Genomic DNA, 19,421 nt, shown 5'->3' on the forward strand with positions numbered 1-19,421 from the left:
ATCCTCATCTCCTGTCAGTGTGTGAGGAGTTTTGTGTGTTCTAGCTGTGTCTATGTGGGTTTCTAGGTGCTAGAGTTTCCCCAATTGTGAGTAACTGGTTGAGTGTTTAACGCCTAATTTAATACCTGTCCAAGGGCCAATGATTTTGGGTAGGCTCCAGACCCAACACAGACACTGATCTGTTTAAAGTGTTTATAGAAGGTGAATCAAGGAATAAATGAAGAATCACAACTGCTGAAAGGTCAAGCTCACCATCTCTTTATATGAGTATGATAAGTTTTATGGCAAATGTGGATTGTTATATCGCCTGGAAAGCTTTGGAATATGTTCCTCAAGAGTCTAGATTGCCTGCGGTTATGGCCGTCTTTCCATTTCTTCAGTTGTGGACAGGAACTTTTCAGCTTAGATGATGGGGTCTGTGAATAACTCAGAGAACTCTAATCTTCAATCAATAGGTGAACTTCACTGGAATAATCTGAGAAACACTTTGTCAATGTCATGAAGATGATTAATACTCTTAAAGCACTTAGACTAGAGGGTGAGAAATGGTCTCTGAAGCTAATAAGGCATGACTGACAAACACTAGCAGTAAGCAGGAAAAATTCAAGGATTCAAGTAAAGTCAAAGTGTGACCACTAGCTGGACATCTAGGTCTGGGGGCACTTTCCATTCCATTGCTCTTCAAATACACCAGAAGTTGGTTCTCATACATTGTCAAATGTGTTAATAGGGAGCTGGCCCCTCTTTGTTGAATATCTCCTGATATAATCGTTTCTAATCTTCTGGGCATGCGATTGTATATACAAAATCTCTGAGGATTTGATTGCATTAAGCCATAAATGAATTCAAGATAACAAAAGTATTGAATAGTGCTTCATCAAGCCAGAAAATGCAGTTTCACTTCTTCATGGCATAATGCGGCAAGGGTTTGGGCATGGGCATGGTGACAATAGGCTCATGAGAGACTGCTCCAGAACACCCCATTCTATTGCCATTGCTTTTCTAGGAGGATTAGCAGGACCACTGCTGTTATTTAAGACATAAGGGAACTCTTTCAAATACTATACTATACTTCAAGCACTAACCATAAAAATGCACTCTCTGGAGCTGGACCAAAAGCCAAGGAGAAGCTTGGTCCCAGTGTTCTAGTGCCAAAGACTCTGCTATTTTGTGCTTTGTGCAGTGGAGTAGTCTGTATATGGGTGGGCGGTGCATTCTGTTACAGTGAGAATTGAGAAAGTGAGATATGACCAGTATGATGTTATATAATGCTTCCGACAATCATATAATTATCATCAGTTTCTTTCCAAAGTAATGGACCCATGAAATTGCAAGAGTTCTTGGTCATAGTAGAGTGCAAATTAAGAACTTATCTGTGGCAAAGTCAGTTTTATATGTTTTAAACAGTAGGGAGGAAGGTGTACAATCTCTCAAAAATTGTTGAGATCCTTGTTAAATACCAAAAGCAAATGTTTTAAGATTATGCAATGGTTTATTACCATAAGTGCATGGAGCAGTCAACATTGTATTGCTATATGAAGGTCCTGAGAGGTAGTCGAGGACAAAAATGTAGTCTGTAGAGTAAACTCACACAAACTCTGCACCTATGACACTGTAATGAGAACCCAAGTTACATGAATGTTATTTTTGTGTCCAGGACAAACGTACTATATCTTAACATTGGGGCATCATTAATGTTAAAAGTACACATACCTTGATGGAGCCACTCCCACCAGGTTTGGTCCCAACCCTCGGAAGAGTGAACGCGGACCTTCTCGCTCTAATATCAACCTGAGAAAGACAGAGAGAATCTGGAGATTAGCATCAGTGCTACACATCTAGGGCAACCCTTCAACGACTTGAATGGGCTGCTGTAATGGAACACGGACAGTATTGTCTTCTACTGTTTCCTTTCACAGAGGTCCGGAAGATTTTCTCCACAGCAACATGCTGGCTTTTTATTTACAAATGTGCCCTGAAAAGTTTACCTTCTTAGTAAATTTGGGGACATTCTAAAATAGAACAGAGTAAATAATTTAAAGTTTTGAATGCAGCTCTGTTTAGAATAACAACCGGATAAATATGTAAAAAAAAAACAAAAAAAAACTACATAATCACATGAAAAACACATTCAAAGTATATAGTCCAGAACACCCATCATCAAATGGCAGACCTTGCTCCAGACCTGGAATGAGTGGTGACTTTATCTTGACCCATGAATGATTTGTGAAAAATGAATGAGAATAAATAAAAAATGTTTATGGAGCATTATTATTTCCATTTGGTTGCACAACAGACAATGTGAACAACTAATCCAGTTAATACCGCAATAGCTTCATATTAAGCCCATTGATTTACCCAGTGTGACCAGTTCATTGGAGAGAGTGAGACGGACATTAGAGTGAGGACCGCATGACAAAAAGTTGATGCAGAAAAATGTAACATATATAAAAAGTAAAATATATAAATTAATAAATAAAATAAATAATAAAAATTATATAAATACTGGTCAATAGATCTGTTTGTTTACTATGAGCCCTACGAGTCAAATGTGTATGTTAAGAGTCTTCAACTTCGAAAACTGACTTCCACTGACCTATAGAATGGATTTCACTCATGTTCATTACCTCAGACTTTCTGCTGATATTATTTCAATACAGCTACCTGGTAGTGGATCCGTACCATCTCTAAGTTCTATTGTCAGTCCAGAGTGATGCCAGTCAACAGAAAGCCAAAACATCTCCACATGATCAAGTCTAGGTCTAGTCTGAGGGAATAAAAGGACCCCACTGTTGGTCAGTGAAGGAAAGCATGGTTCTATTAACAGCTGAAATGTGATGACGCACACCAGCCAGCTAGCAGCAAGACTCAATAATGGAAACCCCGATGTGACGTGTTGTTGCCATGGCATCAGACATTTGCTCTACTGTCTTGGTATCTATGGTCCTACCAGGACATTCCTTGAAAAAAAAGAAGAAAATAAAAAATAAATAAAAAATGTTTCCTAAAACGGCAATGGCTCTTTCCAGATAAAAACCAAAAAAATATTAATAAAAAAAATTCAGTAGGTCTAAACAGTGATTGAAAACAAAAGTATTTGCACAAGGCCAAACAGATGAGTTTAAAAACTTTGAGCAGTAGCAGAGTAAATATGACATGGGTAAGCAAAACCTCTTCAACTAATTGCTACACCATCATTTTAAATATACACAGGTTAAACAACTAATACCAGTTTTCCAACAACAAATTGGTGGTACTCATAGTTGGCCTGGTGCTGTTTCCATCAACTAGTGAAACGTTTAAGGATATGCATTCTTTTCTCCTGGTCTGAAGGCCCAAACATTATGTACCTGGAGGTGGGCATTCAATAACATAAGTGAAAATTTCTGCCGCTGGCAGAAAAGCAGGTGAAAAAATATTACTATTGATTCAACATAATTTTATCGGCATCAACACAATTTGCTTTTTAAAGAAGATCAACTTTGGGCCAGTGTTCATTCATTCATTATCTATAACCGCTTATCCAGTTCAGGGTCGTGGTGGGTCCAGAGCCTACCTGGAATCATTGGGCGCAAGGCAGGAATAAACCCTGGAGGGGGCGCTAGTCCTTCACAGGGAAACACACACACACTTTTGAGTCGCCAATCCACCCACCAACGTGTGTTTTTGGACTGTGGGAAGAAACCGGAGCACCCGGAGGAAACCCATGCGGACACAGAGAAAACACACCAACACCTCACAGACAGTCACCTGGAGCTGGAATTGAACCCACAACCTCCAGGCCCCTGGAGCTGTGTGACACACTACCTGCTGCGCCACCGTGCCGCCCTTGGGCCAGTGTGTTCATTTTAATAATATTTCAAACAAATATTGACGGACACATTTATTTTATGTCAGAAGTAGTCTAGGTGATGTTCTTGTTTAATAATAATAGCTTGCATACACTTGGTTGAAAACCAAAATATATAATGTCTATTTTATACACAATATAAAAGTCTATAGTGTTATTCCGGGTTATCCCATCTTTCTGCATTGTATAAATGTGTATATCGTCCTTCATATTGCCATCAGTAGATATGTACATGTACTATATCAAATATGGACATCAGACCAGCACTCAAACATCGGCCCATCCTTAAACATTTCATATTGACGGAAGGGTCAGACTCTTCATCAACTTGCAGCACAGGTTCATTGCAGATCAGCATGATTATGGGGCCAGAATGGCACCATTTTACTGGCTGAGAATTTAAAAGGACTTAAAAGTAAATTAGCTTTCAAGATTCTGGCACTAGGGCGGCACGGTGGTGCAGCAGGTAGTGTCGCAGTCAGACAGCTCCAGGGACCTGGAGGTTGTGGGTTCTAGTCCTGCTCCGGGTCTGTGAGGAGTTGTGTTCTCCCCGTGTTCATGTGGGTTTCCTCTGGGTGCTCCGGTTTCCTCCCGTGGTTCAAAAACACACATTGGTATGTGGACTGGCGACTCAAAAGTGTCCATACATATGACTGTGTGAGTGTTGCCCTGTGAAGGGCTAGCGCCCCCTCCAGGATGTATCCCCGCCTTGCGCCCAATGATTCCAGGTAGACTCTGGACCCACCACAACCCTGAACTGGATAAGCGGTTACAGATAATGAATGAATGAAAATGATTGATTCTGGCACCAGCACCATGGCAGAGGAATACGGGGGCTAAAAATATGATCAGAGTAATAAAGGACACTGTTAAAATTACACTCTTACAAATTGCTATGTCCATATGAAAATGACTACTCATTCAGCCCTGTTTATACATCACTGGCTTGCTTTTGAAGACCTGCTTCTGCATCATGCTTCCTGCAGGCAACGCATTCACACTGATTACATATGCTGTCTTTCAAAAAAGCTTGGATGGGAAGACTGACATGCACAGAGACCAAGTAAATCCTTCGTTCACCCTCTTCTCTCTCGGTGCAAAGCCTTCAAAATGTGCAGAGTCACAGGCTCAGGCTTTTGCCTACAACACAGTGTCCTGCAACTTCGTCTGCATCTGAAAAACATTCTCCGCTGACCTACTTTTCAGTTTTCCTGCTTTTTCCCTGTTTACATATGAAACCGTGGTTTGGATTGCAACACTGCTACAAACAGACAGCAGTTCCACCATGTTAGAAATTCCCTGGGAGAGTGACAGCTAGAGAGGATCTTCTGAAAACAGGTGACAGTGTAACAGTACACTGTCTCATCATATGGATGTTAACGTACACAGTGATAAGCCCCAACATGATAAAACCTCAGAAAACCCCAATCACTGCTGTACATAATCTGCACTCCTTACACTTGCAGGAGATTTATGAATAAATCAATGAGCAGCAAACTGACAAAATCAACAGCAAACATTAATGCCATATATTTATAAAGTAATGCTGAAAAATAGATCTAGATTTTTTTTGCAATAAATTTTTGTGATAAGCTTTGAGCAATACAGTGCAATACACATCAATGTTACACATCGACAATACCTGTTAGCACTGCCAACAGAAGTAGCCTGATCTTGCAGCACACCATCAGGTGCATGGACTCCTGCTATTATCAGGTTTAATTCATGTTTACATCATGTTTAAGTGCTTCTGTGTATAATACAATAATTTCTCTATATATAAGAATAAAAAATATATGTATTTAATATGTTATAGTCTCCCATTTTCTCTGTAGTTGGGGAATATTTTTGCCTGCATGTTAATATACCATAAGCATATGGCACCCCCCTGTCATTACCTCAAATGCGAGGAGAAGTCTAGAGCAATAAGCTTGGTGCTAGAGAACAGGCATAATTTCCTTGCACGGCGAGAGCAGTTTGCTGCGCGATAACGTTGTTTTCCTGCTCTCAAATTTTTAACTAGATCTGACAGCATACAAACAGGCTCTTGGCAACAAGATATTTATTAAAACATTTCAAGCTTTCAAACAAGTGAAATGCAATATGTTACAGTTCAGAGCCTTGTATTTTTTATTTACCTATTTTTTTAAATGTTAATTTATCTTGTTACTTTTTCTATACTTTTAAATGTGTGTAGTAGTAATGCCCTAATAATATTTTCATGACAGAAGACCCCAATAACAGATGACCTTTTTTCATGGTTAGAAAATAATGTTATAATTGAGTTTTCATTTTCTGGGGAGGGTCATCCACAAGATACATCATTCTAGTGAAAGCTTTCTTTATGGATTTGAGTAAATTTGCAAAATGTATATCTGATAATACAAATCTAAATATTGTACAGTAATAAACATTTTAGAAGGATGCTCTTTAAAAATTATAACAGTGTTACAACATTTTAAAACATACATACATTGTGATAACATTATTGGGCGTATAGCCCAGCTCTGGTATAAAGACTCCTAACTATGGAGCAGTCAACATTTGTTCTCTAGAATAGCTGAGCTCCACTTACTTATTTTGCTCTGAGTTAGAGTGGTGTTTTTGAGCCAGAACAAGTCATCCAACATCCTAAAGTCACTAATGTTCTTGTGGCTGAACGCCTACAGATCCTCACAGCAATGTTCCAGCATTGAAAGTACAGCTGTTACAGCAACAGAGGAACCAAATACCCATCTACAATTCAGAAGAAACTTACTAATGTCTAAAAATTGTCAAACCGTAGATGGTACCTTGGCCTCCCCAATGATATAATGATCCATTAGTGTGAGCACATGCTGACAGTGAAATTTATGAAACATTTGTGGCCTGCATTTAGCTGCAGATAGTAGAATTTTGGGACTGGGGGCAATGAGTGGCATGGAGAACATCCTGTTCTAGCATTAAAAATGGAAACATGCTGTCAAAACACAGTTCTGCACCTTCTCTAAATGTATGAACCAGCAGCAATACCATTTTAAAATGGTTTAAAGTTCAGCTAAAATTAAAACTAACTGCGCTACCTGACTTTTGGGTCTGAATAAAATGTATGGCTCACTGGGTTTTCATACACAGTGATACTGTAATAAAGGAGACATGATCACAAGTTAACACAACTCCCTGGTGTCTTAATGAGATACACCACTGCAACATTCTCCCTCAATCTGAACAGCTGTTACAGAGCCCTTAAATGTTAATGAGCCACAATACAGTTCGACTCAAGAGCCCAGGAATGCAGAGCAGAAGCTCTTTTTTTCCCCCGCCTCCTTCTTCACCATCATAATTTTCATCAGATTTAGTCAGGACTCTTATTTCTCTGCGTTTTTGTGCTTGTTTTGTTCTGTTTAACCTTGTTTTGCGCTCTTACCCTCTCAGGAAAAAAGTACCTCTCAGGTACAGTAGAGCTCAATCATAATTACTAATGGTATAAATAGTGTAAATGTACCTTTAAACAGTACAACACTGGTGTTAAAGTCCAGTTGTGTTCCCTAAATCTACATTATATTCTCTTCTCCAGAAATAGAGAGGTGCACATTTGTAATCTTTCATTATGGAACTGTGTACAATAAAACCACATAATGTAAGTCCTGGAGATGAAATTGGACATATGAAATCAAGGCAATTTTAAAATCTGCAATCATCATAGTATAAGGTACTACTATATTCCTTAATTAATGGTGCAGAATATTGCCCCTTGAGGGTACCACCCTTTCTGACAGTGTACAAAAACACAGGCCCAGCACTCTGATTGGACTCAGAGTTTCAAACTCTCTGCACTCTACATAAGAAGCAGAGCCAAATCAGAACTCACGTTGTCAGAATTGGGCAGACCACTAATAAACTTACTTGGTGGTTTTATTTCACAGTGTGTGGTTTGGTAGGCTCCATATCCCCTAATGTGTATGGTAGGCTCCATATCCAATTATTACCACACCACTTGTAAATGTATCCACTGTAACAGAGCTACCAAGATAAGCCTTGTGGATGTGGTCAGAACTGAGTAACCTGACTGGTCAGCATGAATAAAACAAACAAAACACTTCCACCGTGTTGAACGTTCACTCCAACAGTACCCTTTTTGCTGCAGATGCAGGTGCAGCTTCTACCTTTCTGGGAAGAATTTTGGAACATTCCCTTGAGAATTTGATGGCATTCGGCCACAGGAGCATAGGTGACATCAAGCACTGTTGTTAAATTTCATCACAAAGCTGGGATTACTTTGGTGCCTATTTCATTAGCAGAACCAAAATGTGTTTACATATATTCCTATAATTTGTGCTTTGTGTGTGAGCTGGGACAAAAATGGAGGTACTTACTTGAGACAGTGCAGGGGCCCTGGGGGGGACATTCGGGCCACGCTGGCTCCATCAACAGTGCTTAGCTGCACCTCCGAAATGTAGAGCGTTACTGAGGAAGACTGTAGCCTCGTCTTCACCACCTCCAGTGGACACGTCAAAATAGCACCAACGGTGCCCCCACAGCTACACACACACACACACACACACACACACACACACACACACACACACACACACACACACACACACACACACACACACACACACACACACACACACACACACACACACACACACACACAAAGCAGGTTTAGGAGAAGAATTTCACAGTAAGGTAACAAAATAAAAAAAAAAGGATGGAGCAGGGATAACCAAAGTGACTACGAGAACCTGCTTTATTTAAAAAAAAACAACAAAAAAAAAACACATTTATTTTATTTTATTTTCTTGGTACGGTTAACCTTCAGGTTCAAAAAGGAGACAAAGCAACCCATTCATTTCCAATTCAATTTCACTTCATTCATTCATTTACCCCTACATAATTCTGAGGTGCTACAAGTGAATATTTAATAGAAGGCACAGTTAAAAATTGGAACCATGCACCATCTGGTGCACCAGCAAAACTGTCACCATCAGCTTTCACCTATCATCTCTCCAATGCAGGAAGACGAATCAAACCATGAGTCAGAAAAAATGTGCAGCTGTCAAGAACCCCTTCCTGAGAAAAGCAAATAGAGCACAAAGAAGAAACTGTGCTTTTGTAGAACCTGTACAAACTTAAATAAAACCACTATTTCTTTGCTTGGAAAGCTGTGGTAAAGTAGTTATTACTAGAGTATTTCAGTAGTAGTTACTCCCATCATAGACCCTTTATGTCATTTTTCCAGGGTGAATATCAGATCATATACCGGGGTGTTTATTTGCAGGATTTCTTGAGTATGGAGAAACTGGAGGAGGCATTTAGTGACAAAATATACTGTTCAAGAACAAGGCTAAGCTCATCTGCGGAACGATGCACCACCACCAGTAGGTTTGGTGCACAATGGCAGCCTACCATGTCCTACTCATTAGGTTACCATTAAATTGTTAAAAATATCAGTTATAATAATAGCGTGAAGGTTTAGTAATTTATTTTTGCCATATTCTCACCTATTATCTGTAATGAAGGACTAGAAAATAAGGCCACTGAGAGATAGATATCTTTCATGGGAAAGCTGTTTAAACTCAAGTAGTGTTGCTGTGTCTGATCCACAGTGTGACAGCATTGTGTGAATCGGATAAACACTCCCATGTGTTATTTTCACCAAGATTTCGTATCCAGTGTGAATACACCATAAACATTACTAATGACCTTGACAATACCCCAGCTACCCACGCAAGACTAATCCCAACTTCCAGGACTGAAGTTGTGGAAAATATACCAGTGGAATTGTTTTTTTTTTAAACTAAATATTGAAAAATGGTAGAGACATATATTTGCTTTCTGCTTCTTTAATAGCATTTAAACCCAACTTAAAAAAAATAAAAGTAAGTTGCGCCAGGGTTGGGTGGTGAGTGCTGTGTATCAGCATGTGTTAGCAAGCATGTGTTAGCAAGAAGGTAAATAGAACATAAATAGGCCACACTTTGAGATGAACGAGCATGATACACAGCCCTGTACATTCAAGTGTGTACATAAGTAGGCTAAATATATACACATTTGATCCCTAGTTACATGTGTATGAACTCTACAATCATTGAGTCATTCTACCGGGTAAAAGGAGCAGTTGAATGTGGGTCAAGTTCATAGATAGCATGTGTAGCCCTCATGTGCTTGTCCATGTGTGTGTGTGTGTGTGTATAGTGGGTACGAAGGTGAAGAGAAAGCACAATCTGAACACGTGTACAGGAATATTTAGCAACCCCCTTGCCCCCAAGCAAAAGCAAGCAAACCCCCAGGGTCAGCTTCAACTGAACGGCGTTACCTCATCTGTGTAAACAAATACAGTTTAAAACCTAGTCTAACTTTTCACTGCATTATTTTGCACATTGACAACATTTCTTAGACACCCTTACCTAGAGTAAATTATAACTTTCTGCATGTTACACATACGGGCAATACACTGTTAGGAGTCTTGCCCAATCACCCTTATTGACCCTCGTCTTTTGTATGGAGGACAGCAGTGTCATCCATTAAACAAGACCAAATATCCTTAAGCAGCCAAGACATGTTTGATACAAGAGGTTTGCCCTGGAGCTACGGTCCTAATGTAGCTTACATCCTACTAAATAGCACTATGCAAAATGCAAAGCCAAATCATCACACTCACCTCAAACCACATCTAGGTGTTAAGTAAGCTCAAACAGCCTTGCTTGAGTGGTTTCAGACAGTACATTACATATTGTTATCTATAAATTCCAGCAATATTAGCATTGTTACACAGTATCAGACACTACATAAGCAAGCTTTAAAATGGCCTCCTTGTTTTTGGCTCACTGGCTGCATCCGAGTTGTGTATTACAAACCAATACGGTACAGTATATACTATGTATGAACCTTAGAATTGTGAGTTTGGCAGGCTAGTACACACAATATTAACATACTATATATTTGCTTACTAACAGGACATGATGAACTGTTGCTATGACAACTCACATCATACCAAGCTGCAGCTGCAATGCTTTCTATTTATTTTTCAATTTTACAAACTTAAGTATCATTAAATAATTGTTTCTGCAGTAAAAGAGTACATATGTTAGATGATAATTTGCATTCCACTGTAGCAGCTTCATGGCTTTGGTGCAAGAAACAGAGTGTTAAAAAAAAAAAAAAAAAAGAAAACCTTCATCAAGGTGGGCTACCAAGACAATGACTTACTGGGACAACTAATTGCTATGTCCAAACCTGGGTGGAAAAAACACTTCAAGCCACACAGTCACTAAACCTTTTTATATAATGCTGCCAGGCTGTGTTGTCCTATCTTTTAGGTTAATGTGGAAAATGGCACATGCTGATTAATGCCCTGACTGATGCAGTAGACTGTGAATTGTGAATCGACCTCTCTCTCTCTCTCTCTCTCTCTCTCTCTCTCTCTCTCTCTCTCTCTCTCTCTCTCTCTCTCTCTCTCTCTCTCTCTCTCTCTCTCTCTCTCTCTCTCTCTCTCTCTCTCTCTCTCTCTCTCTCTCTCTCTCTCTCTCTCTCTCTCTCTCTCTCTCTCTATTTTTAACTCCGCCTTTCAAAAAGACCGACCCACATACAGGCGTCAGCTGTGAACTTCGGCCCACATTCAGGGGCCTCCAGTTTGTTGCTGCTGGAGTTTACTCACTCGCTCGCTGGCGGTTGTGAGTGGAAACATGATCACACACAGATGCAGGAACAAAACAAAGCTCCCTTAAGCTGGGCCAGCTTGGATTCTTGTGCACTTCTGCAAAAGAAAAAACATGGTTTCCAGCACTCTGACGTGTGGTTTTTCTCTAAGGCCAGTTATGTTTTTTTTATTTAAAAAAATGGGAAGTACAGCAACCAATCTGGGCAGAATAAGAAGGAAACTGGGGAAAATTCCACAAGCAGAAGAGCAAAGAGCCTGCTAGTCAATGATTAGCATTGCTGGAAAGGGAAAATTGCCAGCATTAGCATTTCATTAGCATTGCCCAAAAAAGAGCATAACTACCACTGGGTTGTTTCCTAAGCAAGAAGCAAAATAATACAAATGAATGCTAATATGTTATGAAACATTGATCAGCTAAACTGCACCATGCTTTATGCTAGTTGCTATTACCCATTCAAGTACTCAAACTGATTTTGCTTCAATTACAGCATTTAATTCAAAGTCAGGAAGATTGGATGATTATAGCATCCTCAGAATAGCTACAAAATCCAAAAAGCAACTTCTAATGTCAACCTGGCCTTCCATTACTGATAATGGCAGATAGCTTTCAGAAGTTAAGCCATGGCCTTCAAATGCTAAATCTCACTGCTACCCTCAAGGCATGAATTTTTTAAATTTTTTTTTTTTGTCCTCACACTTATGATTGTAAATTGTCCTTTGGTTTGTGAAAGGCACTATATGAATTTAACTAATTATTATTATCATTAGCAGTTAATTTACCTGTCCAGCCTTTAATCAAAATCAAAACCTTGTATTTCTAAAAATGTGACTTTACACAAGGAGGTAAAAAGCCTTCATAAATTGCAATGTACCTGAACATAACAAAATATGCTTGTGTCATTTTACCCCATTTCTGTTTTTTAATGAGGTCAGAAAATTAAACATTTTAAAACTTGTGATGTAAGATTTTGCTCAGAGTGCAAAAATAAATATATATTCAAACTACACCGCTAGCATTAATGAGAATGCTGTTTGGTCTCAAAGACCAAACTGGTGATCAAGTTAAAGGGAGCTTGCTCTTTTCAGCCTTACAACACCCTAAATACCCTATTTGAGGTCAAAACCTTATATTTAAACTGTAAAACTTCACGCTACATATTTGTAACAATTTTGTGTCAATCTCAAGTTCCTATATTTTCAAGAATGGCACATGTCACATACAACCATTCTGAGAGACTTTGTTTATAACCTTTTAATACTAACCATTAAAGTCTGCAAAAAAAATTCCAAAGGAAAAAAAAAAAAAAAACACTGCAATTTTGGGGAACTCCAAGCCCCAAGCAATGTTAAAGAGCCGCTTTAAACAGCAGATACTTCCAGTCATCACTGTTACCAAGTTATTACAACTTTACTACATTTACTTACACTTTGATGTGTGCTATATTTTGTGATATTTAATCACATTTAAGCTACTCAACTGTCTAAGTTAATTAATCAAATGTGTACCACCATGATACTCCAACTAATTTACCACATCTGTTTTCCTTTAAAACTTCTTCAAGTTGAAGCAGCTTATTTTAACCCTCAGGGCAAATTCCATTTTATCTGGAAACAGCAAGAAACATTTATAGTCATTTTACACATACAGTATCTTTGAATGACTGGTGTCAAAAACATCTCACCACGGATTATCTAAAATAAAAATAATTAACAAAAAAAAGCATGAAGGAGTTTTATATACATTCCTGTATGCAAATAACATTCGAAATTTAAATTAACTGCATTTTTTAATATAAAGGCATAGTAATCTCGTTTACATCTGTAAATATGAATAAGTTTGATTTATAAAAGGCCTAACACTACCCATGTACTACAGTTGTCTAGAAACTTCGGAACAATGGAAGGAGGTTAATGTTACGGTATTACATTACAGATACAGACCGTTACCAAGAACCCTTAGCAAATTCGTTACAAACTGCAGTTAACCTTACTGAAAAAGTCCTGCTATTGTTCACAAACAGCTCTCTGCAAAATTTCACCAGCTTTTGCTTTAAAACTGTCACGTTTCCCATGGTCAGTAACACCAGAACATAAAAACATAATAAAAGCATCAAACTAGCTTCGTGCTAAGCTAGGCAGCAGCTAACCAGTCAGTAAGGCCTGATTGAACATGAAGCTGACACTGGCTTCACGATGGAATTTTCCGTTCCACCTTAAATGCAGCAGCAGCGAACGTCACACTCTGCCGCACACCTACCAGATCATTTTTATTTAATTTATAAAGCAGAATTAAGGTTTTTAAACGAAATTTCGACATACTGTATCTAATTAATATTTATGACATATAATCATTATTTTTAAAGGGAGTCACTTAATGACAAGTCATAATACTGGACGTTATTCTTCGACATTTTGCAGAGCATATATCAACATTTTGACAAAACAGGCCAATATGGACCTTTTAGACGCTGTAACGATAATAAAGTAATGGTGTTGCATAAAGTAACCTCTGCATCGGTTGAGCTGAAGCTATTTAAGGTGGAACTATATATTGAGCGAAGGTGAGCCAAAGAGCAGCAAGAAAGGCAGGTGAATGAACGTTAGTATTGGCAAATACGTTACTGACGTATGAACATATATATGAAAGACAAAACTAATAAGGTGCATCAACAGCAAAGCTCTGAATATAAGCAGCAACAGTGAGCTCCTCACCCTCCAGCAAACAGATGAACCAGGGTGTCCCTCTGACTCATCCTTTAGCATATTCTCCTCCGCGCCTCAGCTCAGATCGGCCTCGGAGGCCAAAGGCAGGCAGGCTGACAGCCGCCCCCAACAGCACCGGATCCCTCGGTTTCAAACCCAAGCGATTTCAGGTTGACCTGCACGGACTGGGTGGAAATTGCAGACTAGAAAGAGCCTGATACGCAGCTAGGTTTCCCGCACTACTCCGCCGTTTTTAAACCAAATCTATCTTGTTTTACCAGCCCTTCTTTCTGCCAAGAGAAGTGTCGACCACCGTGTTGTATCCCCAGCCCGTATTTTGGTTGTTTTTTTAAGCTGAATCCCGGTTGTTGCCGGTTCATAAGCGCGCTTAACCTCTGCTGAGTCCTCCCGCCTGCTGCAGACCGCACAGCGAAACGAGACGTACAGCCGAGTCTGTATTTACAGTCCAATCACTGGCCGCAAAACACACGCTGCGATTGGGCTACAAGCGTAGGACGTCACCTGGGCCCCGCCTCATCATGCCTTTTTCACATGATCACAGTCGTTTGATGAATCGCGAGGGGCCTGAGAGTGGGCTGCTGTGCGTTTTTTTTATGTTTTTATGCTTTGAAACAAACCATTTCAGATGTTTAAGGCATTTAAGGACATGCTGGCACAAGTCATTCCTTTCAGCAAATCCTGTTTTAGTATAATTCAATTTTATTCCTTTTTAATCCAGTAAAGTCCTCGTGTAGTCCACGATTAAACCTCTGAAAACATCCAGGCTAATTAAAACTACATATTTCTACGTAAGATTTAAGACACAGCCAGAGACATTTGCAGTTCGCAGTTCACTCCACAAATAAGGGCCAGTGCAAAGCCAAAAAAGTGGTGACACAAACATTTTGTTTCTATTAGTTAAAAAAAAAAGGTTAACTAATACACAAACAAATAAACTGCCAATGCCTGAATCTGGGCGGAGCTGGGAACTCGCAGGGGAGCTCCCAGCAGGCCTAGTGGCTCCCCCTAGGACTATTTTGTTGTTGTTTTGGGAATATTGTGTGTTTGGGAGCACATATTGGGGGTTGTGTGTGTCCTTGGATGTTGTGTGTGTGTATGGCTGTTGACATGGGCAGAGCAAGCTCTGTTTAATGGTGCGTAAGGACCCTGCCAGTCCTGACACACACTAAGCCCAAAATAGAATAGAATAGAGAATTAATAAAGGAATGAATGAGTGGCTCAGAAGTGAAGTGTTTCCAAAGCTGGTCATCTCTATGTTACAATTATTCTTGGATTTGTACAGGAAATTAAATTGTATTTCTGTTTTATTTTGTATCCTGAAATTACTTTTAATTTTTACATTGTCAATAGCTCAGCATATTGACTTTGAATGAATGTGTATTGAATGACAGAATTACATTCAGATTCATATGCAGTGACTGAGTTTAGATCAAGAGACAGGACTTGTCAGGACATGTATGGACTTGTACCCGGTGTAATAGGTCTGGCACTTTCCAATACTGTACTTCCTAAAATCACTTATTTACGCATTTAGATTTTTGTATGTGTGTTTGTGTGTGTGTGTGTGTGTGTGTGGGTGGGTGGGTTTACAAGTGTGTGTGGCCAAGAATTTAGATATTTGCAAGAATTAAAATGCACAAAGGATGATGGAGAACAGCAAAATACATTATACAACAACTGGAAATCCCTTGTGCGTCAACTACTACCTGCTGAGATTTAGGCTAATGCAGAGAGCCAAGCTTGTATTAGTGTAACTTACCTCAGAAGTGAAACAAAATTATTATAAAAAAGTAAACAGTGATTCTATTTTCTTCAGCACAAACAGGACACCAGTGACGTGTGTCCGCCTGTGAGTGCTTTGTGACCGTGGAGGGGCTCAGCAGCACCCGCTGGACAGAAACTGCGATAGAAGTCAGAAAAAGTGATAGAAGTCAGTCTCCAAACACAAGCAGCTACAAAAAACCCACCAGAAATAGAAGCTCGATTTGTCGCTAGTTGTTTTTAACAAAGAAAATGCCGCTAAGAGGATTAAGAAAGTCTCCAGTTCAACTCAGAACAGAATGAAAATGTAATGCTCCCACGGATCTTTACACCAAAGGATCGCTGATTCACTCATTTCGCTGTCAATCAAAAAGGGATTCAGCCTCAGACAGATCATCCAATCATCATGCAGATGCTGAGCATCCGGGCCAGCCGAGGCCAGCCTACTGCCCCATAGACCCCCAGAGACGCTGAGCGTCCGATGGGCGGGACAAAGCCCAGCATTTGTCCAATTACTCATCTCGTTTCGCTGCTTCGCTATTGAACTCTTTGGACGTCCACACCGTTTAAAGCAGTGTAAAGCTGCGGGAATGATTGAGAGGAAAGCCATGTCTTTACCAGTGATAAGAAGCTGATTCTGAACAAAAGTTGAGCGCGTTGTAGTGCATATTTATTCAATGACATGTACACACAACAGTATATATTTGATCACTTATTATTTGACATTTTAGGGGAAGCTGAGCTTCCCTTGCAGTCTTAGAGCAATCACCTCTGATATATATATAATAAGGGCAGCACGGTGGTGCAGCAGGTAGTGTCGCAGTCACACAGCTCCAGGGACCTGGAGGTTGTGGGTTCCATTCCCACTCTGGGTGACTGTCTGTGAGGAGTTGGTGTGTTCTCCCTGTGTCCGCGTGGGTTTCCTCCGGGTGCTCCGGTTTCCTCCCACAGTCCAAAAACACACATTAGTAAATGGATTGGCGACTCAAAAGTGTCCGTAGGTGTGAGTGAATGTGTGTGTGTGTGTCTGTGTTGCCCTGTGAAGGACTGGCGCCCCCTCCAGGGTGTATTCCTGCCTTGCGCCCAATGATTCCAGGTAGGCTCTGGACCCACCGCGACCCTGAATTGGATAAGCGGATACAGATAATGAATGAATGAATGAATACATATATATATATATATATATATATATATATATATATATATATACACAGAGACAAAATGGACACCCGCATGCATATTTTCTCAAAAATAAGACAAATCTAACACATGTTTGAGAACAAGGCTAGACAAAACATAGCAAAATATTATGTTAAATAGTTTCCAGATTTGTGAATGTCCCTGCATCAGATGACAATGGTTACAGCATTCCTCGTGGGAAAATCTGGTTTCCTAATCCAATATCCAAGAAGCGTACGCCTCTTGGTTTCACAATTAGAGCTACAATTGAACAAGTAGAGATCATGTGCAAGCTAATCATATCTCTCAAGATTGTCAACATAATGAGGGTTGATGCAAAGGTTTGAGACCTGTGCTGGGCACAAAAATGCAGCAGCACTTTTTAATTTCCAAAGTTTTACAAAGGGAAATGTTTTCCAGAACCTGGTCCCAGGTCAGTTCCTTAATTTCCATGTCCAAACAGTAACTGACCTTTCTCATGTGAGCAGCTGGGTTAAAAATAGCAAAGAAAAGGTTAATGTCACCCTTCTGAGGTTGTTCAAAACAAACATGAGATAACTAACCAAAACTATACCAAATGATAGGATGCAACAATTTTTGTACTAAAAATGGACATGAATTAAAACCTAATGACCAAGAAAAAACCTTCTTATAGCCTCCTTCATGCCTATCAAGTATGTCCACTTAGATTAAATTAGCATTCTTGCAAAATATCTTCAGATTCCTCTGTTTAGCTTAATTTAACAACCTGGCTAAATATTATGAGACACATTAGCCTCCTAGATAAATGACACAGTCACTCGGGTAGAGTTAGGTGTCTCACGCTAGTGTTCAAACAAAATCACGAGAAACTAGGAATACTGTTATAGCATAATATGTAGCATCTTGGATTCCATTAGATTGCATAACCCCATTGGCTAGCATTAGCACCAGAAACTGCTTTGAAAACTGTAGTGTACAGCTGTTGAGTTTTAAAGCACACTTTGTGTAGATTATATACAAGGGACAAAGTCCAGACCTATACAAGCATAGCTGGGCAGGGAGGGGTGGGGAACTGTGTAGTAATAGCTATAGAAGCCACGGTATATGGCCAAAATGTTTTGGACACATACTAGTCCATCATTTCTTCAAAGGCATTAATAGGTAGCATGTCTGCTTTTGCTACAGTAACAGCTTATATTTTTATTAGATTATTTTGTTTGCTCTCCCACAGATCCAGCATCAAGGACACCTATAAACCACACTCTGTGAGCCCCTTGCTTAAGGGCAGGCCTCCCTGTCCCTCCAGGTTAACGTTTCCTTTCTCATGCTGTTTTCACCCATGAACTCCAGAGAATTTCTAGAGAAACTCCAGAGTATCGGGTCTGGAAATATCCCGGAACGGTCGTTCACACTTGTAGCTTTTCTGCCTCAGCCATGCTCTTGTAGCAGCAAATGAAACACATGCTTTAGGTATGGTGCACAGCACTTGTACAGCACATGCAGAAGAAACTCCAGAACAGTTCCCCACTCTTCTCACATGCTCTGACTCAGATTTTACCCGGAACATTTCCTAGGACTTGCGGAGGATAATGTCCGGGTAAGGCCTGGAACAAAAGCTGTGGATGGTCACGTTTATGCATACAGCTCCTCTGGGTAAATGCCAGATCATTTCTGAATTACCGTGCATGTGTGAAAGGGGCTTTAGAGGAGTCAGTTCAGAACGTTTGAGCTTCAGATTTCCTCGGGGTCCAGTAGGCTGGATCCTTTGCAGCACAAGCAGACCTGTCAAGGCCACCTTGTTTCCCCAATTTCGGGTCTCTACATGGTGCAAGATGTCCCCTCAATTAAGGCCCATTTCCAAGTTTCAGGGTTCCTTTGGGGATGGTGGGACTGGATCTGTGGTGGCACTGAAACTGAGACCAAATGTTGGAATACTGCAATAAGGATGTGATTGCATTGATTAAGTTAGGCAATAATGCTGGTTGGTTCTGAGAAGATTGTCATTGCAATGCGTATGTTTATGTATGGCTCCTTAATTATAAAAGCTGTCTCCAAACATATTGACATATAACACACATTCTGATGTAGTTGCTACAGTGATACTTGTCTATTTATTTTTGTCAGAATATGGATTTGTATCATATAATCTTCCAACTGAAACATTGGACTTTTTATCACCTAGAGACTGACAATAGATAGGTGGTCACTCTATGCCTGTTTGCAGTAGATAAGGCATCCAAAAATAGGCAGCAGGGGGTTTAACACCAGAGCAACTGTGTG

General features: G+C 39.8%; 1 protein-coding gene across 1 annotated transcript in view; it reads right to left on the minus strand.

Moving 5' to 3' along the window:
• Positions 1–14,637, minus strand: part of slc25a36a (solute carrier family 25 member 36a) — a 31,260-nt gene extending 16,623 nt beyond the window's left edge. Inside the window, exons 1-3 of the mRNA XM_066680664.1 lie at positions 14,208–14,637; positions 8,206–8,370; positions 1,714–1,791 (exon numbers count right to left, since the gene is read on the minus strand). Coding sequence (XP_066536761.1) covers positions 1,714–1,791; positions 8,206–8,370; positions 14,208–14,248 — 284 coding nt within the window. The 5' untranslated portion in view covers positions 14,249–14,637. The remainder of the gene's footprint in view (positions 1–1,713; positions 1,792–8,205; positions 8,371–14,207) is intronic.
• Between the last annotated feature and the right edge of the window lie 4,784 nt (positions 14,638–19,421).

This window comes from Hoplias malabaricus, chromosome 9, assembly GCF_029633855.1.
Source record: "Hoplias malabaricus isolate fHopMal1 chromosome 9, fHopMal1.hap1, whole genome shotgun sequence".
In the NCBI taxonomy this organism is placed as follows: domain Eukaryota; kingdom Metazoa; phylum Chordata; class Actinopteri; order Characiformes; family Erythrinidae; genus Hoplias; species Hoplias malabaricus.